The sequence below is a fragment of the Heptranchias perlo genome, chromosome 5 (assembly GCF_035084215.1).
Source record: "Heptranchias perlo isolate sHepPer1 chromosome 5, sHepPer1.hap1, whole genome shotgun sequence".
NCBI classification, from domain to species: Eukaryota; Metazoa; Chordata; class Chondrichthyes; order Hexanchiformes; family Hexanchidae; genus Heptranchias; species Heptranchias perlo.
In genome coordinates this window covers 127303305-127330511 of record NC_090329.1, presented here as the reverse complement: position 1 = coordinate 127330511, position 27207 = coordinate 127303305, and the positions used below count along the sequence as shown (strand labels likewise).

General features: G+C 42.7%; 1 protein-coding gene across 4 annotated transcripts in view; it reads right to left on the bottom strand.

Annotated features, from left to right (window-relative positions):
- LOC137322096 (CSC1-like protein 2) overlaps positions 1 to 27207 on the bottom strand; it is a 187698-nt gene that overhangs the window by 76902 nt on the left and 83589 nt on the right. For 3 of the 4 annotated variants that reach the window (XM_067985179.1, XM_067985182.1, XM_067985180.1), the window contains exons 2-5: positions 23130 to 23313; positions 16377 to 16456; positions 8964 to 9002; positions 3432 to 3522 (exon numbers count right to left, since the gene is read on the bottom strand). In XM_067985179.1, coding sequence (XP_067841280.1) covers positions 3432 to 3522; positions 8964 to 9002; positions 16377 to 16456; positions 23130 to 23291 — 372 coding nt within the window. In that variant the 5' untranslated portion in view covers positions 23292 to 23313. The remainder of the gene's footprint in view (positions 1 to 3431; positions 3523 to 8963; positions 9003 to 16376; positions 16457 to 23129; positions 23314 to 27207) is intronic. The other variant, XM_067985181.1, reaches the window with a different exon arrangement.

The following is a 27207-nucleotide window of genomic DNA, read 5'->3' as shown; positions in this document are numbered from 1 at the left end:
GCCCATTACTGCACCTCTATTACGCTTGGAAAAGCAACCTGCGCTTAATGGTTTAGAATTACAGTAAATGCAAAACGAACAGGTGACACTAGTTTGAATAGACCAGCACACCTTCCTATTTGGTCATTTTGCATTAATATCATTTTTTGCAACGGGAAAAAAGGGGAGAAAAAAATTCACTGCCAAAATATTTAAAACTACAGAAAATGGGCCCAACATTAAGGTTCCTTTTGGCAAATGTCAACCCCACCAACCAAATATATTGCTCTGTTGCAGAAAGGCATTGGATTGTTTTGAGACAATCTGATACTGTGCTTCAGTAGCCTCATAACCGTACTGCCTTTATCTGAACGCTTCATTTGACTTCCTATCTTAATCCTGACTTCCCAATTATTTAAAAAAAAACTTGCATCCCCTTTGAGGCGGAGGGGGAACTTCATGAACATCACCATCCTCAACCATAGTGGAGCCCAATAAGAATGCAGAAACAAAGGCCAAAGCGTTTGCAAGGGCCTTCAGCCAAAAGTGCTGAGTGGGTGATTCTACTTGGACTCCTCCCATGGTCTCCACCATCACAGATGAGTGTCCACCCAATATGCTTCACTTCACACAACGTTAAGTGATTGCTGAGTCCAGTGCACTCAAAGATTATATCCTGGCTGTACTGCTGAAGACTTGTGCACCAGAGCTCGCTGCTCCCTTAACCAACCTGTTCCCATACAGCTATGACACTCCACAATGTAGAATATTGCCCAGGTATGCTCCATTCAGGTATGTCCTATCCCAGCCAATTACTGCACTATCAGTAAAGTGATGGAAGCATTCATCAACAGTGCCATCGAACAACATCTACTCAAAATAACCTGCTTAACAATGCTCAGTTTGGGTTCTGCCAGAACCAGTAGGCGCCGAACTCATCACAGCCTTGATCCAGACACTGTTATAAGAAATGAATTCTGGATGTGAGTAGCTGCTGTCAACATCTAGGCAGCAAAAGACCAATTATGCCCTAGCAAAACTAAGGTTAATGAGGGTCAAGGTGAATACCCTACAGTGGCATGGAGTTATACCTGACAAAGGAAATCGGTCATGAATGTCAAAGGACAATCAGCACAGGCCCAGGACATTGTTGTAAAGAGTTCCTCAGGGAGTGTCCTTGGCCCAACCATCTTCAGCTGTTTCATCAATAACTTTCCCTCCATCACAAGGTCAGGACTGGGGCTGTTTGCTGCCAATGCTAGAGTTCAACTCCTTTGATAATGAAACAGCCCATCCCAGCCTTCAGCAGGACCTGCATAACATCCAGGCAGGTAACATTTGTCCCACGTAAATGGCAGGCAATGACCATCTCCAGTAAGAGAAAGCACAGCCATTCCCCCATGACCTTCAGTACACCAACATCATCAACTTCCCCAGCATCAACATCTTGGGGATCACCAATGACCAGAAGATTAACTGGACCAGCCAGATCAACACCAGGGCTACAAGAGCAGGGCAGAGACTGGGGACTCTGAAGTTTGTCAACATCCTCATCAGGCAACTACTGTTATAGCAACATACGGTTCTATAGTAATGCAAACAAGCTCTACAACAGAGTTAACGATAACTGGTCTAGTTAAACACTGACTGGTTTCAGGAGGGGAAGGGCAAGAAGAGATAAACTGCCATAAAATGTGTTTGTGTGAGCAACAGGCTAAAATGAGAACGATTTTGACGCTTAACCCTCCACAGCCAAATAGCCCACCAACGCTCAGTCTATATGAATAATGGCTATCTAGGCAAGGTACTTGAGGGCTGCTGATGCCCAAGAAACTACCCCAGCAAAAGAATCAGTGATTTCAGGAGAGTTGGGGAGAAAATTGAGGAAAAATATGACTTAAACCCCTCTCCCCTGCCCATTCCACCAAGTGAGAGGAGCTGATGGACTTCTTTGTCGCTAAGATTTAAACCATCTGTTCAGCTGCCTCTGCCGCTTCCCTCCCTTGCCCACCAAGCTAGGTTCTCCCCTGTCCTAGTATCTTTCTCTAGTTTCTCTCCCATCTCCCCTCATGCCCTCTCCAAGCTCATCTTGTCCACGAGACCCACCTCCTGCAACTTGACCATATTCCCACTAAACTGCTGACCACCCAACTTCCCTTCCTGGTCCCCCTGCTGGCTGATACTATAACTGGTTCTCTCCAGTTAAATACTATCCCCCTCCTTCTCAAATCTGCCATCACCTCCTCCTCAAAAAACCCACTCATGACCCCTCTGTCCTTGCCTCATCTCCAGCCTCTGATTTCCTCTCCAGAGTCCTTGAACGCATCGTCACCTCCCAAATCCATACCCATCTTTCCCACAACTCCATGTTTGAACCTCTCCAATCATGTATCCATCCCTGCCACATCAATGAAACAGCCCTTATCAAAAAGTTACAAATGACTTCCTGTGTGACTGTGACCATGGTGCACTATCCCTTCTTATCCTTTCTGCAGCCTTTGACACAGTTGACCACACTAACCTCCTCCAACACTTGTCCAGTTGAGTGGGACTGCCCTTGCCTAGTTCCACTCTTACCTATGCAGTTGTAGCCAGAGAATCTCAGTCAATCGCTTCTTTTCCCACTCCCACACCATTATCTCTAAAGTCACCCAAGGATCTATCCTTGGCCCCCTTCTATTTCTCATCTACGTGCTGCACCCTCGGCAACATCATCCGAAGACATGACACTAGGTTCCATATGTTTGCTGATGACACACAGCTCCATCTGCCCTCACCTCAGCTTACCTACTGCTGAAACTCTTATCCATGCATTTGTTACTTCCAGACTCCACTATTCCAACGTTCACCTGGCTGACCTCCCATCTCCCACACTCTATAAACCTGGGCTCATCCAAAACTCTGCTAACCGTATCCAACCCGCACCAAGATCCCCTCTCTCATTACCCCTGTGCTCGCTGACACTAAATTGGCTTTGTCCACCAACATCTTGGTTTTAAAATTCTCATCCTCCTGTTGAATTCCCTCCATGGTCTCGTCCCTCCCTATCTCTAAACTTCTCCAGCCCTAAAACCCTCCAAGAAGTCTGCGTCCCTCCAACTCTGGCCTCGGCTCTGGCAGGCATGCAGTCAGCCATCCAGGCCCTAAGCTCTGCAATTCCCTCCCCTATCCTCTCCGCCTCTGCACCTCTCCCTCTTCCTTTAAGACGCTCCTTAAAACCTACCTCTTTAACCAAGATTTTAGTCACCCATCCCAATATTTCCTTCTTTGACTTGGTGTCAATTTTTGCCTGATCAGGCTGCTGTGAAGCACCGTGGGACGTTTTCCTATGTTAAAGATGCTATATAAAGGGAAGTTGGTGTTGCTGTTGAAATGATAATTATGCCGTGTAATGACAGATAGTATTTTTCCTGTTAATCTGCTTCCAGAAAAAAAAAAGCAAAATTACTTACATTGTCTCGCTGATCATAGTCAACCGAACTCGACACCGAAGTCAGACGCTCGTATCGGTCATGGTTCTCCGAATGCAGAGCTGAAGCCACACTGAAGAACAAGAGAGTAGCGCTTCTTACATAGGCCATTAAGAGCACACAATCACCCCACTAATCCCAAGTAAATTGACACTAAAGTGGCATTATAAGTACCGCGCAGCAGGCCTCCATGATGCCGACCTCCTTTCTACTTTAGCACTTTGACATTTTAAAAGGGACTGCACTTCAAATTGCATTAAGCAGAATATCTATGAGCAGCAGGCCCTCAAGTAATTTGTTTTGCCTTGCCACCTAACTCTTTTCCCTTCTCACTATTTAATTGGCTTGCTTAGCTTACGTTATCTCAGGGAACAGAAATATGTTGTGGTGTTTTGTTAATGGCCAACAATTTTTTTTAATACAAACATCTTTTACTAAGACTTAACGTCTAACCAGACCTTCTCCGAGTGCCCTTATGAAATCTACCATGTTATCTGAGGTTGTCACTGGCTGTACAAGAGTCATGCATCGGAAGCTCGTAGCACTAATGCCCACTAATCCCAATTTAAAAACCAGGTGGTATGGAAAGAGGTGGCAAAGTGTTTTAATATTACTGAATATGTTTAAACTGGTCATTTTATCTCCATCTAACTGGGAAGGGTGGTGCACATAGGCTCTTTAGGGAGAAAGCTGGAGGCTGGGAGGGGAGAAAAAAACAAAAAAGAACACATTTTTGATGGGCTCATCTACCTCACCCAACTGAGTTGTAGTGCCAATACCAGTGATGTAGAAGCAGGTCACCTGCCCCCTCAGTCACCATTACTATTACATGACAAGGAGACCAAGTCAAGGGAGGAAGGTCTGCGAGAGGGGTCCAAACCTAAAGAAAATATGCAAAATATTTTTTAAAAGTGACCAAACTGGGGCCAACTGCCAAATTCCTTTAGTACTTTACTAGTCCTAAACAAGACAGAAATTGGCTGTTTTCCATTCTGATTTTAGGCATAATCCCCTGCTCTCCCACCATAGAAAAAAAGTGTTCTCTAAAATTAGGGCTAAATCAGATTCAACACAACCGCCAACGTCTCAGGCTGTAGTCCCGGCGTGATGCACACGACCACTTTCCCCATTTGGTGCAGGCTTCATTGCCTCTTTGAACAGATAGGCAGCTTTGACAAGTGTGCACTTCAAGACATGTACATACAGCTGAATAAAGTTCCATGGGAAGGGAGGTAGCCGAGGACAGAGCCAGTGATGCCTGCCAACTTCTTTAACTGTACGTGGTGTTTATTTAATATTTATTTGTTCCTTCCAAAATAATTCTGCTGAGTTTTTAATTCCAAACAGGTTTTTATTATTGACCTGAACAAGCACAGATTTGCTGAGCCACCTTCAGCTTTAAAAAATCTTGAAAATCAGAAGGTTGGTGTGTAAACAGTACAACTGTGCACTCAACCATTAGGATGCAATGGTTAAATAACAATGCAGATAGAACCATTTGCTAAAATATACATTTAAAAATCACAGGGAATCCCAAAAGGTCCTACCCGTCATCAATAGCAACCTATTTCCGAAAGCTTCCCTTTTTTTTTTAAAACAATATTCTTAAATTTCAAAATAAGGTTTTGATTTCACACATCCGCAGAAGTAGATCCCATGGGAACAATTCAGAGAGGAACAGGGCACTTGACATGTGTTCTGGCCAACATTCCTCCCTCCACCACCAAAAGCTAAAAACGGTTTAACTGGTCATTCGCTTCATTGCAGTTTGTTGGACATTGCTGTGTGCAAATCAGCTGCTATGTTTGCCTACAGTGACTGCACTTCAAAAGTAATTTGTTGTGCGCAAAGTTCTTTGCGATGTTTGACAGAAGTGATAATGCAAGCCTCTCTTTTGATTATTCCATACATTTTGGTACTGAAATGCTTTTGCACAGTAAATATGAAGCAGTGAAGATTTGATTGCCCCGTTACTTCAATGTGAAGATGAACTGCAACGAAAACGTCAGTTTCGTCTCCTCTCCGTTGGCCTGTTAAGATATCAAGCACATGAGGCCTGCTAACACACGAGACAATGCCACTTTAACATGGAATACTGCTGCCAATCACCACCACCATCTCTAGTAGTTCATCTGCTGACAGCACGTGCCACTTGCGAGGGAAGGAAAGAGAAGAGAGGTTAGATAGGGGTTAAGATTCCCAGAGCCATGGACCTTTGGAAACCATCAGTGGGTATAGAAAGATGTTCAGTTGGAGATCCCAACAAAATAACCAGTGACATCCTGCATTCTCAAAACTAGTAATATTGGGAAAATTTGCCTGCACTTATCCAACAGAGTCCTAATGATGCTAACAATTTTTGTAGACTTGACTAATATCTGCATCAAGTCCTTGTTGGTCAAGTATAGTAAGCTAGATGCAGTCACAACTCCTTTCAGACTGCCCTATTACTCAATTGCAGCCTTGCCCTTCCCAACCTTAATTGCACTAGTATATTTCCATTTGCCGTGCCAACAATGTTCGGCTGGCTTCTCTGACCAAGAATGTTCAATTAGTGTTTAAGGAGTCAAGTTTTGGCTCTGTGGTAGCATTCCCACCTCCAAGTCAGAAGGTCACGGGTCCAAGCACCTCCAGACACTTGAACACATGCTTCAGTGCAATGCTGCTGGAGTGCTGCACTGTTGGAGGTGCCGTCTTTTGGATGAGATGTTAAATGGAGGGTGCAAAAGATTCCACAGCACTATTTGAAGAGGAACAGGGGCATTCTCCATTTAACCTGGCCAACATTTATCCCTCAACCAAACAATTTATCTGGTTATTTATCCCATTGCTGTTTTGGGAGCTTGCTGTGTGCAAACTGGCTGCTGCATTTCCCTACATCACAACAGTGACTACACGTCAAAGTACTTTATTGGCGGTCAAGCGCTTTGGGGCGTCCTGAGGTCACGAAAGTACATTTAAAAAAAAATGTAGTCACTGTTGTAATGTAGGAAATGCAGCAGCCAATTTGCACACAGCAAGGTCCCACAAACAGCAATGGGATAATAACCAGATAATCTGTTTTAGTGATGTTGGCCTGGACACTGGGAGAACTTCCCTGCTCTTCTTCGAAAAGTGACAGGGGATCTAATATGTCCACCCGAGCGTACAGGCGGGGCCTTGGTTTGACGTCTGATCCGAAATACGGCACCTCCGACAGTGCAGCACTCCCTCGGTACTGCATTGGAGTGTTAGCCTAGATTTTGCGCTTAAGTTTCTGGAGTGGGACTTAAAACCACAACTTTCTGACTCCAAGGCAAGAATGCTACCACTGAGCCACAGCTGGAATGGTACACAAAATGTCTGCTCCTAGCATACCTCCAACCAGCAGCATGGAAGCCTGAAATACAGAGAGGGCAACTGAAAACTGATATTTATACTTAGTGTTACGCAACAATAGACTGCCTCGTTCTACTGCTGGAATAATGTACTTATTAAAACACCAATCGCCAAATGATTCAAATCTTTTATCTCAGTATTTACAGGGATTACCAGTGCTTGCTATAGACTGTTGGTTCCTTGGATGCTAAATATAACCCCTGAAATCAACCAGTTATGAATGAGTTGTTGTGTTCGGCTGTATGTACAACTACATCCTGGAGTCACCACACTGGTTAAGTTGTAGGAAGGTCCCACTGAACATCGCTGATTAACAATTAACATTTTGTTTCAATACCAGGAGGAGGCCATGCAATAAATGCACCTTGTGAGAAGCTTCACTGTGTACACCAAATAAGAAAGCCAGGACTATTTAAGTACTTTCAATATCAATCATTTCAATAAATCACCACCATAATTCATCAGAATTTTCCACATTGGTGATGTCTCTGACCAAATTACAGCACAAAAACTGTTGTTACTTGATAGCAGTCCCTGCTACTATTGTCCTCCCCTCTCCCTCACTGCTCCTGACATTCCCCCAGTCTCCCACCCACTGTATTTCTAATCTGTTCCATCGCCTCTCTCCCAGCTCATCTTTTCAACAAAATCCCCCCACCTGCACCCATGATCTCCACCCCGGTTCCCATGCTTGCCAATCTTGCGAATGAATGGCTCACTTATCTTTTTCGAAACTTGTGATCACCTCTTCCCTCGAAAAGCCTATCCTCAATCTATCCATCCTCTCCAGCTACCGCTGCCTTTTAAACTTCGCTTTCCTCTCAAAGGTCCTTGAATGCCATCGGATTCCAGCTGTGTGTCCATTTATCCCAAAAGTCCATCGGAGTTCCTCTAGTTCAGCTGCTGCACTCTTCACAGCAGTGACGGACTCAAACAGACTAATATATACTTTTGCTTGAACAGTAATCAAGGCTTTTTTTTTACTGTTTTGTTACAAGGAATAAACCCCGAGTAAGTAGGGGAAAACAAAAATCAGCCACGGCTGATTACTCCTAATCCAGTTATTTCCCCTCTTTCTCTCACCCCACCCCCTGCCACCGGATAGAACATGAACTTACGTGGCTGTTAGGTGAAAGCACAATTGGGCTCAGCCACGAGGCACTCAGTGGTTAAACAGCTGGCCAACACTCACCGTCTAGATTAATCCAATGTGTTCTTTGCTGGCCTGCCTTTCGCCACCCTCTTTAAAAACTCCAATGCGCGCAAAATTCTGCCACATGCATCTTGTCCCACAGTAAGTCCAGCTCACCCATCACCTTAATCCTGACTGACTTACATTATCTCCCTTTTCCCCCCAGTGTATTAAATTTTAAATCCTCACTGTGGTCTTTAAATGCCTCCAAGGCCTTGACCCATCCTATTGCTGCAATCTCCACTCGCATGATATTCGTAAACCCCCCCCCCCGCCAAGTTTCGCTCCTCTGATGGTGGCCAATTGTGCACCACCTCGCCTACCATTGGTGGAAGAGCCTTCAATTGCCTGGGTCCCATTCTTTAAAATTTCCTTCCTAAACCACTCCATCTCTGCTGCTCCTTTGAAAACCTACTCAAAACCCAACTCTTGGATCAAACCTTCAGTCGCTGGTCCTAACCAACCCCTTCCTGGCTTGGTGTCTTTCTTCCCCACATCCATCTGCGAAGTACTTTGAGACGCTCTTTATGTTAAAGGCACTATATAGATAGAATACGCAATTGTTGGAGCGTGCAAAACCATACTCCAGATTAACACTTCCAGGACAGGAGATGGGATTAACAAGAAAAATCTCCCAATGGTCTGGACACACAGTATTTCAGTAGAAGTCATATGTATATTTGGAAAGATTAATAGATTTAAATTAACTACAGCTTCTCACATGGGCAGCATACAGCAAGCACTGAGAGACTCACTACTATTTTATAGAGATACAGATTCCATATACTGTACATGCCAAAGGAAAATTAGGCACCAGCAGCACCCTTATTGAAGTTTAACATTAGTATCACCACAACCCAGAGATCATGTGAATTAAAAAAGATGTTAATATTGTCACAGATCACGAGAGAGGTAACTAAAATGGGAATAAAGCCGCAACATACTATTCCCGCTCCTGTGCTCGAACTTTTCCACGTCTCTTTCTAAAAATGTAAAAGAAAATCCTTAAAAATACACATAAGAAAACAAATCAGAACTTTACTTTACCTTGAGGAATGAAATGCTGGTGAGAAAACTTAAGTACAAACTAGGTGAGATGAAGTGGTTTCTTCTTCCGTGCTGTGCTAACACTCCCCAAAGCTGCTGCTTGTAATGACTCCAACAAAATCCAATGAAAAGGTTTACCAGCATTGTGGTTTGAAGGTAAATTTGAGAATTTTAGTACTGTAATAGGATGAAGCCATTTGGTTCAACAAGCCAGTCAGCTGCCATACAAATATCTAGAGCATCATCAGCTGTTCATAAGGTGGTTTTCATAAACACAGTCTTAGTCCAGTTCCCACCAAAGAGGAGGGGATATGTTGCTTCATATGACACCTTTCACAGACTTTATTTAATGCATCAATAAACAATGGAAAGAATAGTGATTTCCAACACACAACCCAACATGCTCTGCTCGTGAATACCAATGGGAGCGATAAAGCTTTCTGCCTCCAGGACAACTATCAGGGAAGAAATCGCTGGTGCAACTCATTTCCACAACCAAATTATTTATCTAATGAAAGACTCACTGCCCCTTTTATTAAAAATGAAAGTACTTAGAAACTGACCACTTACCTGCTCAAAACATCCCACAGGATGCGTTCTGAACAATGCAGGTAGAGATGTTGTTTTGGAACTTGAGTGGATCATGGAAAGAAGCTGGTTGCACTCAATCTCTTGTGATCTGCCCTTAGTTCCAAAAATGGCACCTCAGTCAATTTGTGACTACAGTCCAAGATAGTGGAAGGAGCTGGTTTGAGCTTGTGATACACACCAACCAAAACAAAATGAAACAGATATTGCAACACCTGGGAACTTTGCGTATCTAAACCTGAATCACCTGAATTAAAAGCAACAGCTAAATAAAAAAAGTGTTAACGGGACTGTCAAAAGAACGAACAATTAGATTTTTGATACAGAATCAGGTGTTCATCTTCTTGCAGATCTTAAACTGAAAGCATTCATTCAATGACGTTAGAGGCAAATGAAGGCAGCCTACTGAAAGTGGAGGAAAAAAATTGGATTGTTTGCAGGGGATTCAGAAGATGGTAGTTTTTAATACTGAGTGGTGAGAATCAGGGTTAGTTTGGCACTACTGAGACAAAATTTATGTAGAGCATTTCAAACCTGAAACTGGATTCCATTTTACAAAAATGATAGTCAGTATAGTACAAACAAACATAGTAGGACACTAGTTCACAGTATTAATATCCAGTTGGCTGTTTACAAGAACTAACCAGGAAGTGCAGGAAAACTACGTCTGCATTGAAGGAATTTAAAAAGAGAGAGAACTAGAGTTGAGAACAGCAATTCTTGAGTAGAAGGGAGTGAAAAAAATCTGGGTTTGACTTGACATCCAACCACCCGACATGGCCATACCATCCAGAAAAACAGAACCGTCCATTTTTAAACTAAAACATTCCAATTCCTTCAAAATAAATCAGTTTGTCAAACTGTCAACTTTCAAACCACTTTGGGCCAAGTTTAGCACTCATTTTTGAAACGAGTTCTGCAAATGATTCACATGTGAAACAGTGACCTTCAATTACCTATCCTCCAAATAAAAAGTACTGAAAGTTAACAGTTGAATTATTAATTGGGGAATAAGAAATTAACCTGGTGCTGAGTTACCTGAAGTAACTGTTACCTCAGCCAACCCAAGTGCGAGCCAGGAGGGTGGGGAGGTGGGTGAGGAGAGAGAAACAGAATGGCTTGTTCCTGATTGGCATCAGGGTTATACGCAGCTATGACACCTGCAGTAGTTGAGTAGCCCATCAGCACACACTTCAAGGTCACACAGGTAGCAGAAGGTTTTGGCATTGTTTACTTGTACCACAGCAAGTCAGTGACTTCTCTTTTATATGTTTAAGGAGGTGGAAATGGACACCTCAATAGTAGGAGGGAGCAGAGGAAGAAAAGCTAATAGAAAAAGCACCGGAAAAATATATCTTGGTTTTGAGAGTTGTGCATTAGCAAAGCTTGGGTTATGGCTAGGAAAGTGAATCAGAATACCATATGATGATATGGTATATAACTAACTTCTTATGGCTTATCAGAATAATTATGAGTGTCGGTATAATGAAGATAGTTTCTGTGGCTCTCTACTAGTGATTTATGATGTACTTTAATAATTCAGATTACACAGCATTACCATCGCCGAATCCCCCATCAGCATCCTGGGGGTCACCATTGACCAGAAACTCAACTGGACCAGCCATATAAATACTGTGGCTACAAGAGCAGGTCAGAGGCTGGGTATTCTGTGGCGAGTGACTCACTGCCCGACTCTCCAAAGCCTTTCCACCATCTACAAGGCACAAGTCAGGAGTGTGATGGAATACTCTCCACTTGCCTGGATGAGTTCAGCTCCAACATTACTCAAGAAGCTTGACACCATCCAGGACAAAGCAGCCCGCTTGATTGGCACCCCATCCACCACCATAAACATTCAGTTCCTCCACCACCGGCGCACCGTGGCTGCAGTGCGTACCATCCACAGGATGCACTGCAGCAACTCACCAAGGCTTCTTCAACAGCACCTCCCAAACCCGTGACCTCTACCACCTAGAAGGACAAGGGCAGCAGGCACACGGGAACACCACCACCTGCATGTTCCCCTCCAAGTCACACACCATCCCGACTTGGAAATATATCGCCGTTCCTTCAGCGTCACTGGATCAAAATCCTGGAACTCCCTTCTTAACAGCACTGTGGGAGAACCTTCACCACACGGACCGCAGCGGTTCAAGGCGGCGGCTCACCACCACCTTCTCAAGGGCAAGTAGGGATGGGCAATAAATGCCGGCCTCGCCAGCGACACCCACATCCCATGAACGAATAAAAAAAATTACACATCTCCATGTAGTACTCAGCTTATAATTGCTCTTATCAGGACTTTCACGAAAAAAGCAACCCAGAGTAATGTAGACCTGGGAGTGATTATAAGGCAGCATTCTAAATCAAGGGGTTCAAATGCATTCAAACTGTAAAAGGCAAATTGTAACAGTTCCTAACCATCATCTGAATCTTGGCGAGCCCCACACCAAGACACGATTCAGATTAGTGGAATCCCCCTGCTCACTGATTTATATAGAATGCGTCTAGGGATCTGGACAGCAATTTGAAGTCTGTGCAGCCAAAGCATAGAATTATATGGAATTTTTAAAAAAAGACATTGGGAAGCATACTGAACAAAGCGTACTTCCCTGGCCACTTTGATCACTTTCATCATTTTATAGCCTGGACAATTGATAACCCCTCCATCAGTCACACATTTTAAGGATGTGTTTTGAATATGTAAACAATGTGAGAAATTGAATGTTAGTGAAGTCTCCAGCATGTTTTGCACTGGAATAGGAGGCAGTGAGAGATGAATAGCAGCCAAGGATATCAGTCTTCAATATTTAAACATAAAGTATGTTTTACAAAAGCAATTAAAAAATTATAGACAATTATAAATATCTCATTATACAGGGATATATAATCCAGCACAGTAAGGTCAGCTTTGGATTACTCTAGCAAAGAGCTGACAGAGATATGATGGGCTGAATGACCTCCTTTTGTGCTGTAAAATGTTTCAAATTCCTCACACCACAGCTGGCCTTGATCAGAACTATGATTTTTCCCACATTTTTGAAGACTGAAAGAGCATATTCATTTACTTAACCTTGATTTCTATACCCCTCGACTCATTTCGGTAAGACTCCCAGCTACACCCTCATACTACCGATAACCCAGTTTAGAGCATTCAATCCTGGAGCTTTAAACCTCCAACATATTCCAACACAGGACCAGCAGCAGACCAACATCTTTCTGGTCTTCACCTTGTACGTTACTGGCTCTACTGCAGTGTAGAATCTGCTGGGTATGCTAACTAGAGCTTCATTTTGAACAAGAAACCCCCATTGTGTTTGGTTTCTTCATCCTTACCAATTGTAGGTAGAAATGGTCCATTCATTTCTGGATATTTAACACTCATTTGTTTTTTTTGGTGTATAAATAATCCCTTCTTGAGTCAGTAAAGATTAAACATTTACAGGCAGTTATACTAGCATTTTCACTTCAATACAACAAAGTGCTTGTATAACAAGATTTTGACTTTGTGCGATAGTGTAAAACAGGAGATAGCGAATCGGCAGCCTGTTTTACATCTGTCCCCATTTTTATTTCTATCGATGTCAGCTGACTCAAACTTACAGAATGCAAACTTTTAATTTTAATCACAACTATGCACCAAACTGTCAAAAAAACCCAGAAAAAGATGTGTTCACAAATGCTTAAAATGAAGTGAATTAACAGGAAATATTTTAAAGGCACAACAGGTCTGTTAGCATTGGAAGGAGAAAAAGGTAGGTTAGTGCTTTGGATGTTTCAGAAGACCAGTTTTCTATCCTCCTACTGAAGGCATCGACTCTATGGTGGGATATAGTTCTACAAGTACTGGGTTACTATTCAAGAATGAGCCTGGACTGAGTCTCAGTAGCATGTTTTAGTCAAACGACAATTTTAGTCAGTGTTCATGAGAGATTTAGTTCCATTTTTTTATTGGTATTTTGCACCCAAATTTCAGTTTTAGGCTTAGAATAAGTGCAGTTTTTTTTGCTTTCATCATTTGTTCTGGCCTAATCAAGAATAAGTTTTCAAATGTGTGTAAAAAAACCGTAATTATTTCACTTCTCTTACAACTAACGAGGCCAGTAATGAGAAACAGCCAGTCTCAGTGAGCATAGTAAGCAAATCTGAATGCCAAAATGCTTCAAAATTATATTCGCTTTAGAATTCACCAAAAATAAATCTACATAAGTGAATAAATCCATCTTATTCACAAGGCATTTTTGATGATTACATCGGAGTGCACAAACAGAAGACCTGTAAGAAATAATGACATATTGCTCGAGGGGCTGAATGGCCTATTCCTGTGCCAGGCATTTTATCACATCAGATTTTTCCTGCAGAGTTATCTCAAAAACAGGCACAGCTCTAAGGTTCCTTGACTGACTGGCTTAGTGCTAACACCATTAAATAATCTGCCACGCATGTAGTCATTTGACATTGTTACACTCGATCAATCCGCGCAGGCCCACATGAGTCTGTGATCTTTTCAATGAGCGGTACAAGCACGATGGGCCTCCGTCTGTGCTGTATCTTACTATGAACCATCAGACCTATGTTATTCAAAACAGAACAGGAATCAAGTGATTACAAGGCAAGAATCTAAGAGGTTGAATTGACATCATAACCCATGATGGTGAGGACTGAGTACTTTATAACAGCCGATATTGACGAGTTGCTTCTTATAATGTTGAGATTAACATTTGTTATGAACTATGCGGCTTTCAATTTGGCCAAATACATTTCAATCTCCACAATGTATTAAATTGAGACTCATCCATTTTACAAACAATTGACGATATAATAACCTGGAATGGTGGGGGGTGGTGGAGAGGAGAAATGTTGCGTGGAGCAGTGTTCAGGCACACAAGTAAAACACCACTTTAGATAAAATACTTGTCCTTCCTCCCCCCTCCATGTTGATGCTCCCAATTGCCAAAATTGAATAGATTTCTACAATTAAAGCCAATTTCCCAAAACAGCAGCATTTTCAAAACCCTGACTGCTAATATACTCCTTGTTCACAAATTAGAATTTCATTTCCAAAATGATTTTTGATGGGACAATAAGTAGGGCCGTGCTTGAACTAATGGCACTGACAGTTGAATTAACAAGAAGAAAATTTGGAGGCACTGATTGAAGTAAATGACAACGGTTTAAAAATTTAAGTTAGACACTTCGAATACTTCTGTTTAAAATAGTGAGTGGTGCCATTATAACTCAAGTTGGAAGGGGTTATTAAATCCATTCCTACACACTGCTGGGTTTAACACATTACATTGAAATGACAGGCTCTCTGAAGCCCCATGGGTTAAGAGATGGTTGTTCAGTTCCCTTAAAACATCACATGCAGTAACTTCTACCAATCACTGGTTTCTCTCTTCACCCACTCTCCTCCCCACCCCACATCACAGCACTCAGTTTAAAGAAAATTTTCAAAAACAGAAAAGATTTTAAAATTAAAAGTACTGATTATTGTGACAAGGGTTGGTTGGGAGGTAAGAGACAGAGTAGGGATAAAAGGGAATGTTCTTGGATTGGCAGGATGTGACAAGTGGTTTTCCTCAGGGATCTGTCCCGGGGCCTCAGCTTGTCACCATATTTATCAATGACTTGGATGAACGAATAGAGAGTTGTATAAATTTGCAGACGACGTGAAGACAGGAGGTGCAATAAATTGTGTAATGGGAGGAGGAAGTGGGAAGATAAAGGGACACTGACTGATTAAATGAGTGGGCAAAACTGTGGCAGATGAGAGTTCAATGTGGGCAAATGTGAGGTCATCCACTTTGGATCATTTTCTTAATGGTGAGACTAGGAGTTGTGAAGGAGCAAAAGGATTTGGGTATTCACTGACATCACTAAAAGTTGATGCACAGGTACAAAAAGTAATTAGAATTTAAGACAGATTTAAGAGATGTTCAAAATTATGAAGGCTTTGGATAGAGTAGATAGGGAGAAACTATTTCCACTGGCAGAAGGATAGTTAACCAGAGGACACAGATTTAAGATAATTGGTAAAACACCCAAGAGGGAGATGGGAGAATTTTTTTTAATGCAATGTGTTATGAGCTGGGATGCACTGCCTGAAAGGGTGGTGGAAGCAGATTGAACAGATATATATTTGAAAAGGAAAGATTTGCAGGGCAATGAGGAAAGAGCAGGGGAGTGAGACTAATTTGATAGCTCTTTCAAAGAGCTGGCACAGGGACAACAGGCCGAATGTGCTGTAAAATTCAATGATTCAATAAAAAGGCTAATGGAATATTGGCCTTTACGCCAAGAAGGGTGGAATACAAAGTGATGCTTCAGTTGCAGACACTTGGTCAGACCCGATCTGGAGTAGTAGGATAGTGGAAATCTGGGGAAAAAAATCCTCCTCAGTCTGTGAATGCTGGGTCAACTGAAATTTTCACGGCTAAGATTGGTGGATTTTTGTTAAGTAAGGGTATCAAGGGATACGGAGAAACGGTGGGTAAATGGAGTTGAGATACAGATCAGTTTATGATCTGATTGAATGGCAGAACAGGCTCGAGGGGCTAAATGGCCTTCTCCTGTTCCTAGGCTCCCAGTACAATGAATATTTAATTGCTGACATAAAAAAAGCCAGTGAAAGGTTAACAAGTACTGTTGTCTTTCAGTGCACTCTAAGTAACCGAAAAATAAAGTGGCTATTATATAGGAACATCACTTCATGCCATTACCTGTCAGCGTCCGAGACCAGCGCAAGACGCCCATAATCCCAAGCTACCTTTCGTAAAATGGAGAATACAAACAACAGCACCTAAAATAAAGTGAAAAAAAAATAACATGTCTAGTAGCCAATACATAGAATTATAATGCATTCCATATTCAATGATAGTGATTGTTCTAAAAGGCAATTCATACCATGTTACTGGGACATGGCCCTGCACTCCCTGCCACAATTGAGTTCGCTCCTCTAACAAGTACCTAGACGCAGCATAATGTACAACATTTTTTTTTTAACACAAGCCTATCTAGACTTATGATAAAGGGATTGGCAGGATCATACTTATAAACACAGTTTTGGTCACTGTATATTTAGAAAAGACATGGGGGCATTGGCAAGGGCTCAAAGGAAAACAGCAAGGATTGTAATTATTGGCCAACTCTCCTATATTTAGCAGGAGTCACATATTTAGCCCTCGTCTCAAGTTTCAAGATCTTCTATGTGCCACTGAAATTTAATTGTGCCAGGAATTCCTGGCATTATTTTTTATATTACAATTGTTCTTTAGTTACAATATGCTGATGTCCATTAGTTATAGTAAACAGTGCACTGCGGTCCTCAAAGTTCAGTCCTGTTTATACTTACTTTTTGTGGGCATGCAGGTTTGGAAAGGGTAGAGATTTCTAAAAGGCTGTTCTTAGCACTGTTGGCGGATTCCAAGATCAGTTAGTATCAGCAACATGAAATATACCAATAATAATGGGACACTGGTTTTATATATGTGCCCTTCTTGACACTCCACATATGCACTAAGACAAAAAAAAACTTGAAAACCCTGGTATACGTGGTGTAATGTAGTAATAGTTGGCCTTTACCAATTGCCTTGGGCTGTGGAAAACCCTGGAAACTGAATCCAGAGAATGTAGTGGCGGAGTTAGTACTGCTGTGCTCATCTGCCATGTTACAGCCTGGTTTTTGGTTGCACTCTCACGGCTTTGGCAGTTACCTTGTTCAGGTGGGGTTGACTCTGCTCCAGGTTCTCGTGTGCAACTTATATAGAGACTACTGCCAATGTGACGACCAGCCTCTCGCAATGGTCCAGGGGTGGGGGTTCACAACTTGAAAAATTTCTCCTAGTTCAACCTTAACAACATGATTTTCATTTTGATGGACATTGACCAAATTGGTGGGTCCTCCTATTGCCGCTTGAGTGGATGCACCAACAGGCTGCAGCTAGGAAGAAACCCCATGATGGAGTCTAGGGAAAGGAGAGGGTTAGAAAGGAGATCGCTATGGGAAGGCCTAGGAGGCAATGTGTCAGATCCTTTATCATCTTCTGATGGTCACAAAGCATCTTTTGCCAGTAGAGCTGGATCTTTAGACATGACCACGAAATTTGAAGGATTTTGTTCTCACTACAGCCTCTCCAGCACTGTGAGACTCGGGGTTTCACCTGCAATATGTTACGAGATTAACTTTAATTTACCATGTCAATTTACTCGAGGTTGAGACTGTGCGCTGCTACACAAACAGAATCCCAATTGTTGTCAGATTGGATTCTTACAAGGTCTCTCTCTAGGCTATTCTTGCTGCATTTGTATTTTCTGGGCACACAGCAATAAAGATTCTGTCGAACCTCAAAATTAGTTTTGTGTCTTTAGTGATTGGGAAGAAGCTTGCTATAGCTTTGAGTAACCATATGACTCTGGCCCTATTGCTATGGTCAGGTAGGAGGTATTGGATTGCTGTTCAAGTAGAGCTGGGAGTCAGCTGGAAGGGCATGAATGAGCTGCAAGAACCTTTAAACAACTCTGTTGTACATGGCTTCATAGTCCCCTGCTGAAGCTGCAGGTGGGATGTTGGGAGTTATGCCATAAACTGATCCATCAGAATGCTCTGGGTAAGAAATCAGCCCCATAGTAAGCATAAGGAAATTAGTCTCAGCTGGCACACCTTTTTGCCAAAACACTTCACGAGCCTTGGATTAAGTAGCTGCTAAACCTGGTACATGGCATTGGACATTTAGGACATCAAGGTGGTTGCCAATGTCACAAGCTGCCCTGTATAGGCCCTTCCACCATGCTGAATGTAGGTATTCATTATACCACTGATGAGGAAACTGAGATTTGGGATGATAGCTGATAGAAGCAGTTATCCCGGAGGCTTGGTATGAGCACACATGCATATATAAACCCAGTGCTTACTGCCCATCATGATGGAATTGCAGAAAAACGAGTAATAACTGCTCAAGCATTGCACCTCTAATGGTTAAACCACCATGGTGTATATCTGTGCTGTGGTCAGGGGAATGTTGGCAATGGGCTTGTACATTTTATGCCACTCACAAATACCTGTGCACCAAGAGAGCTCAAACCTGTGCGCCAGTCATTGAACACCCAACTAATGACTATTCTCCCTTTGGGGTGGGGGAAACGAAACAAGCATGATCTCTTTAGGGGCAATGTAGTGCCACGGTGACACATCTAGCTATTAAAGTTCAGAACCAAAGGAACATTCCATGGCAGACTTGAGCCAGATGTGTCCATATTGGAAGATAGGAACAGGAGAAGGCCATTCAATTAGATCATGGCTGATTTGTACCTCAACTCCATTTACCCATATTTTCTCCATATCCCTTGATACCCTTACCTAACAAAAATCTATTGACCCCAGTCTTGAAAGTTTGAATTGTCCCAACATCAACAGTCTTTTGGGGAAGGGAATGCAAGATGTCTACCACCCTTTGTGATTTCACTCCTAAAACAGCCTAGCTCTAATGTTAACATCATGCCCCCTTGTTCTGGATTCCCCCACTAGAGGATATAGTTTCTCTGCATCTACCCTATTGAATTCCTTTATCATTTTAAAGACCTCGATTAGATCATCCCCCAACCTTCTAAACTCGAGAATACAAATTACATTTATGCAACCTGTCCTCATAATTTAACCCTTTAAGCCCTGGTATCATTCTGGTGAATCTATAGCGTGCACTGCATGGCCAATATTTCCTGAGGTTTGGTGCCCAAAAAATTGAACACAGTACTAACAGAACTCCAATAATCAGGTAGCCAGCCTGACTCATCTTGATGTCATCACTGGGGTCTGGGATTAATCCCACTCAGTTCCAGATAACCCTGGGCCAAAGTCCTATTGAGAGGCTGGTTCTAGCAGAGTGTAGAGTGGGAAGGTTGCCAGTGATCTACTCTGCTAAAATGCATGATTTTAACTGACTAAAATCTAGCAGTACTCCTGTACACACTTGGGATTCCTCAGCCGTATGACTGCCAAACTGCATCTAAGCTCTGGACTTGGGGAAGTGAGATGTGCCTCGACAGGGAGTGTGCACTCCATATTGGACAAACGGCAATCCTAAGGATTTGTCAGTAGCTTGGACTGGATTTCTGCAAGTGCCTTACAACTGGCTGGCCAAAGAAAGACTGTGTCTGCCTATAGGAGAGAGTCAAGAGAAAGCCCAAACCATAAAGATCGAGTTGGATGTGGTACTGAAAAGTGACCAGAACCTGTGGAATTGTAAATGCCTTCAGGAGATGGGGAGAAAATTCAGGGAAAAAAAATTACAAGATAAAAACAATTGCTGACCATAAATTGTTTGACTTCATCTGTTGTACATCTCACATTAACGTGTACAATACGCACAGTTTGCATATCCTCTAGTACAGAATACCAATTTTTAAAAAATCTTGTCCAAAATACTATTTGCTCCAAAACATGCTTTTACAGTTCTAAAGACAGTATAATGGAGTCTACTATAAACGGTTCAGTATTAAGTACCATTCAAACAGTAAATGAGATTTATGAAGCCTAACGGCTTTAGACATCAACAAATGAATGAGTTTACACTTTAAGCTCATTTCATGTGTTAGGTAGGCTTACACTGCTTGAATTTAGCTGTCATCCTGGACAGCTACATAAAGCATTAAATTAAAATCAGATGAATAAGAGTGACAAATGTAAGTTTTTAGTCAGATTACTTTTCTCCCTTCTCAAAAAGGTAGATGATCCTTTCTAAAGTTACTATCTTCTCTTCCACTTTGACTCTTGTAGACAGAATTTCCCAGTTTTTGGAGAGTGCGCCAATGAGAGAGAGAGAAAAAAGTGGGGGGTGGGGGAAGGACGAAGAGATAGAGACAGAGAGCGGGACGGTGGGGGGGGGGCGCGGGGAAGAGAAGAGAAAAGAAAGAAGAGCAGGGAGCGGGATGAAAAAGAGCAAGTAAGCATGAACGATACAGGACTGACTACCACTAAAATCAGTTACTATGCAAGCAAATGGTTCATCATGGTAATTCATCAATTTTTTTTGGGAAGGGAGGGTGGGGGGGGCCTTGCCACTTTTTGATATATATTATTGACCTGGACTTGGGTATACAGGGTATAATTTCAAAGTTTTCAGATGACAGGAAACTCAAATGAAGTAAACAGTGAAGAGGATAACAGACTTCAGGAGGACATGGGCAGACACATAGCAGATTAAATTTAATGCAGAGAAGTGTGAAGTGATGCATTTTGGTAGGAAGAATGAGGAGAGGCAATATAAACTAAGTGGTACAATTTTAAAGGGGATGCAGGAACAGAGACCTGGGGGTGCAGGTACACAAATCTTTGAAGGTGGCAGGACAAGTTGAGAAGGCTGTTAAAATAGCATATGGGATCCTGGGCTTTATTAATAGAGGCAGAGTACAAAAGCAAGGAAGTTATGCTAAACCTTTATAAAACACTAGATGGGCCTTAGCTGGAATGTTGTGTTCAACTCTGGGCACCACAATTTAGGAAGGATGTCAAGGCCTTGGAGAGGGTGCAGAAGAGATTTACTAGAATGGTACCAGGGCTCAGGGACTTCAGTTATGGGGAGAGACTGGAGAAGCTGGGATTGATCTCCTTAGAAGAGGAGAAAGGGAGATTTGATTGCAGAGGAGGCTGAGGGGAGACTTGATTGCAGTGTACAAAATTATGAGGGGCCCGGATAGAGTAGACAGGAAGTACCTGTTTCCCCGAGCAGAGAGTTCAAGAACTAGAGGACATAGATTTAAGCTGATTGGCAGAAGGATTGGAGGCGACATGAGGAAAAACTTTTTTTTTAAACCTAGAGGTGGTGGGTGTATGGAATTCGCTGCCTGAATTGGTGGTAGAGGCAGGGACCCTCAACTCTTTTTAAAAAAAAAAGTACCTGGACCTGCACTTAAAGTGCTGTAAGCTGCAGGGCTAGGGACCGGGTGCTGGAAAGTGGGATTAAAATGGGCACCTGGTTGTTCTTCGAGCCGGCGCGAACACAATGGGCCGAATGGCACCCTTCTGTGATGTATCTTTTTTATGGTTCTATGGATAGAGTGTTCAAAATCATGAACGGTTATGATAGAATAAATAAGGAGAAACCATTTCCAATGGCAGAAGGGTCAGTAACCAAAGGTCACAGATTTAAGGTGATCAGCAAAAGAGCCAGAGATGACATGAGGAAACATTGTTTTAGGCAGCGAGTTGTAATGATCTGGAATTCACTGCCTGAAAGGGTGGTGGAAGCAGATTCAATAGTAACTTTCAAAAGGGAATTAGATAAATACTTGAAGGGAAAAAATTTACAAGGCTACGGGGAAAGACTAATTGGGTAGCTCTTTCAAAGGGCCGGCACAGGCACAAAGGGCTGAATAGCAGCCTCCTGTGCTGTACCTATGATATTTGGAAATTACAACAAGCAAATTCAAACATTAGGGAAAGGAGAGGGCTAAAATCCCATCACATCAGGCACACATACATAATATATCGTGCAAGGGTTATCTATACTGGTAATCTGTTTCCAGTTTCCTGGCCGTAACGGTCTCCTTTTCACCATGGACATCCAGTCCCTCCATACCTCCATCAGGACAGTTTGCGGACCTTCCGCTTCTTCCTTGAACGGAGGCCCAACCAGTCCCCATCCACCCTCCTCCGTCTGGTAGAACTTGTTCTTGCAATGAACAACTTCTCCTATGACTCCAACTCACTTCCTCCCAGTAAGAGGTATCGCTATGGGAACCCAAATGGGTCCTAGCTATGCCTGCCTTCACGTGGGATACATGGAACATTCTTTGTTCCAGTCTTACTCAAGTCCCCTCCCTCACCTCTTTTTCCGGTACATTGATAAATGTATCGGTGCCACTTCCTACTCTCACCTTGAACTGGAAAATTTCATCAACTTTGCTTCCAATTTCCACCCTTCCCTCACCTTCACATGGTCCATGTCCGACTCTTCCCTTCCTTGACTTCTCTATCTCCATTTCTGGGGATTGGATTTCCACCAATATCTACTATAGGCCCACCAATTCCCACAGCTACCTTAATTACACTTCCTCCCACCCTGCTTCCTGGAAGGACTCTATTCCATTCTCCCAGTTTCTCCGTCTCCATCTTATCTGTTCTGATGAGTCCACCTTCCACACCAGTGCTTCTGATATACCTTCCTTTTCCCTCAATCGAGGATTCCTCTCCACTGTGGTTGAAGGTGCCCTTGACCATGTCCGTCCCATTTCCAGCCCTTCTACTCTCACCCGTCCCCCTCCTTCCCAGAACCATGATAGGATCTCCCTTGTCCTCACCTTCCACCCACCAGCCTCCACATTCAACGGATCATCCTCCACCAAACACATCTTCCGCTCCCCTTTCAGCACTGCAATGGGACTGCCCCCTCCGCGATACCCTGGCCCACTCTTCCATCACCCCCATCTATATACATACATACACACACAAACATACAAGTTCGCACATGTATACATACCAAAAAGCACATAAAATCTAGTGCAAGGACCGTAGGAACCCCTCCAAAGGGCAAGCCCTGCAGCACAGTACTTCTTATCCGAGCACTGTAGCAGTAATCCTTAGTTGAATTAGGGCTAGTGGTCACAGCAGAGCTGATGGTTGTCTGAAAGTTGGAAGTCATCTTTATTTCTTCATTATTTTATCTGCAAAGTAAGATGACAATACTGATTATCACAAGCATTTCTAACAGCCATAAATCAATAATGGGAAGCAGAACAGAGACAGGTTGGTGTAGGCTGAAGCCCTCCCACTCTGCATCCAATTCCCCTTTTGGCCACAAATCCATCTCAGCGTGGTCCGGCATCGCTCATATGGGCTGAAGGAAGCCCTTCCATTGGATGCTTAAGAGCATAGGCAAACTGACAAAAGACAAAACATTTGGGGATTGGTGGGGGGGGCACAACAGCATAAGAGATAGGAGGAGTAGGCCATTCGGCCCCTCGAGCCTGCTCCGCATTCAATGATGTGGAGATGCCGGTGATGGACTGGGGTGGACAAACGTAAGGAGTCTTACAACACCAGGTTATAGTCCAACAGCTTTATTTGAAATCACAAGCTTTCGAAGGCTTCCTCCTTCGTCAGGTGAGTGTAGGATTCCATAAAGGTACAGCATATATAGTCAGAGAACAATGCCTGGTGATTACTGAATTCAGTAGTCTTGTATGTAATGTTTCCCTGTCTGAACACCATTCAACTCCTTTGATTGCTTTGATAACAGGCAGTTGGAAAGATTACCTGTAATCACCAGGCGTTGTTCTCTGACTATATATGCTGTACCTTTATGGAATCCTATACTCACCTGACGAAGGAGGAAGCCTCTGAAAGCTTGTGATTTCAAATTAAGCTGTTGGACTATAACCTGGTGTTGTAAGACTCCTTACATTTATACACGCATTCAATGAGATCATGGCTGATCTGATTTTTACCTCAACTCCACTTTCCCGCCTTTTCCCCATATCCTTTGACTCCCTTGCTGATCAAAAATTTGTCTAACTCAGCCTTGAATGTATTCAATGACTCAGCCTCCACAGCTTTTTGGGGCAAAGAATTCCAAAGATTCACGACTCTCTGGGTGAAGAAATTCCTTCTCATTTCTGTCTTAAACGGGCGACCCCTTATTCCGAGACAATGCCTCCTAGTTTTAGATTTCCCCCATGAGGGGTAACAGCCTCTCAGCATCTACCCTATCGAGTCCCCTCAGCATCTTGTATGTTTCAATAAGATCTCCTCTCATTCTTCTAAACTCCAATGAGTATAGATCCAACCTGTTCAATCTTTCCTCATAAGACAACCCTTCCATACCCGGAATCAACCTAGTGAACCTTCTTGAACTGCCTCCAATGCAAGTATGTCCTTCCTTAAATAAGGACACCAGAACTGAATGCAGTACTCCAGGTGTGGTCTCACCAGCACCCTGTACAATTGTAGCATGACTTCCCTGCTTTTATACTCCATCCCCCTAGAAATAAAGGCCAATGTTCAGTTTGCCTTCCGGATTACCTGCTGCACCTGTATGTTGACTTTTTGTGTTTCATGTACGAGGACACCCAGATTCCTCTATCGCAGCATTTTGTAGTATTTCTCCATTCAAATAATATTTTGCTTTTTTATTTTTCCTCCCAAAGTGGATGACCTCACATTTTCCCACATTATATTCCATCTGCCAAATTTTTGCCCGTCAATATCCCTTTGCAGACACTATGTCCTCATCGCAACTTACTTTTCCACCTATCTTTGGATCAGCAGAAAATTTGGCCACAAGACACTCTGTTCCTTCATCCAAGTTATTGAAATATATTGTAAATAGTTGAGGCCCCAGCACTGAGCCCTGCGGCTCGCCACTAGTTACAGATTGCCATTTTGAAAATGACCCTTTTATCCCGCCTCTTTGTTTCCTGTTAGTTAGCCAATCCTCTATCCATGCCAGTATATTACCCCCAACACCATGAGCTCTCATCTTGTGCAGTAATCTTTTATGTGGCACCTTATCGAATGCCTTTTGGAAATCCAAATATACTGCATCTGTTGGTTCCCCTTTATCCACCCTGCCCGTTACTTCCTCAAAGAACTCTAATAAATTTGTCAGACACGATTTCCCCTTCATAAAACCATGTTGACTCTCCTTGATTGTATTATGAGTCTCCAAATGTCCTGCTACCACTTCCTTAATAATGGATTCTAGCATTTTCCCAATGACAGATGTTAGGCTAACTGGTCTATAGTTACCTGCTTTCTGTCTCACTCCCTTCTTGAATAGGGGTGTTATGTTTGCGGTTTTCCAATCCGCTGGGACCTTTCCAGAATCTAGTGAATTCTGGAAGATTACAGCCAATGCATCTACTATCTCTGTAGCCACTTCCTTTAGGACCCTCGGATGCAAGCCGTTAGGTCCAGGAGACTTGTCAGCCTTTAGACCACCATCATACCATCTAATCTGTTTACCCAGTCTACTTTAGCCAATTCCGCCCTCATTCCTTTATAATTGCCCTTATTTAATTTTAATACAGTAGTTTCAGACCCAAGATCCTTGCTCTCAAACTGGATGTGAAATTCTATCATGTTATGATCACTGCTTCCCAAGGGATCCTTTACTTTGAGATCATTAATCCTGTTTCGTTACCAATTACCAGATCCAAAATGGCCTGTTCCCTGGTTGGTTCCCCGACGTATTGGTCTATGAAATAGTCTCTAATATACTCTTTGAACTCCTCCTCAGGGCTATTTTTGCCAATTTGATTTGTCCAATCTATGTGAAAGTTAAAATCGCCCATGATTATTGCATTACCTTTTTTACAAGCCCCCCTTATTTCCTGATTTATATTTTGCCCTACAGTGTAGCTACTGTTGGGGGGGGGGGGGGTTGTGTGTGGAAGAAATTGAAATTTCTCCCTGAAATGAAACTCCTCCTGAAAATAAGTGAATCGATTGCTAAATTTAAATCTGTGATAGATCGCTTTTTGCCAAAGGTATTAAGGGATATGGGCCAAAAGCAGGTATACGGAGTTATATGGCTGATCTGTGATCTATCAAATGGCGGAGCAGGCTCAAGGGGCTAAATGGCCTACTCCTGTTCCTATGATACATGGGTACAGTGTATAGTACTAATGTCCTGGAAACAGACTACCTGCCTTCCTTCCATCCCAATACTGCAGATGCAAGATGCCTCAAACAGGGGAACAAAATAAAACAAAGCCCAAGACAAAGTCAGTGAGTACAAGAATGAATAGACAGCTGATAATGAAGATGTATTTACAGAAGTTATTACCCACATGATCTTCAAAAAAAAGTCCTGACTTTGAGATGAGATTTCTCACTCGTGGAACATGTGCATTTAACATATGCTAGCCCATCTGCTGCTGGGGTAGCATCTTTACCCCAATAGCCTTCAGCTGCTTCAGTGACCTTCCTCCATTTAGAAGGTCAGTTTCAATACAAACTCCTCCGATAATGAAACAGCCCACGCCAGCCTACAGCAATATCTGGACAACATCCAGGTTTGGGCTGACAAGTGGCGGGTAACATTCGCACCATACAAGTGTCAGGCAAGGACCATCTCCAACAAGGGCGGGCCATCCACCTTCCTAGACATTCAATGGCACCACTATCGGTGGGGGACTCAGCAACACCCATGGGTCACAGCCAAATCAGAAAGAACCAACATATCTGTAGGGGGGGTGGGGACGGACAATGGATAACAATTGTTTCAATTGGCCTGTTTTGTATTTACACCTGTCTTATTGATAGTTAATGGCTGATTTTGTTCATGTTTAAAATTGGTCAGATATTTAACTGTTAACTTAAGTTCTCATTTCAGCCAATCACTAATTTTTGCCCTATGGACATGACACTTTGAAAGGCATTTATCTTGACAGTTGTGTACTAGACAGAGGGAGAAAATCTGACAAAAAGGCAGTCTTTGAGCAGGTGCTCAAATTTACAATTTCAACTATCCTTGCATTAACCACAACAGTTTATAAAAACAGCTACAATTGCTGGATTTCCTATTTAGAGCAGTGGCCTTAAAAGCAGAGGTTAAG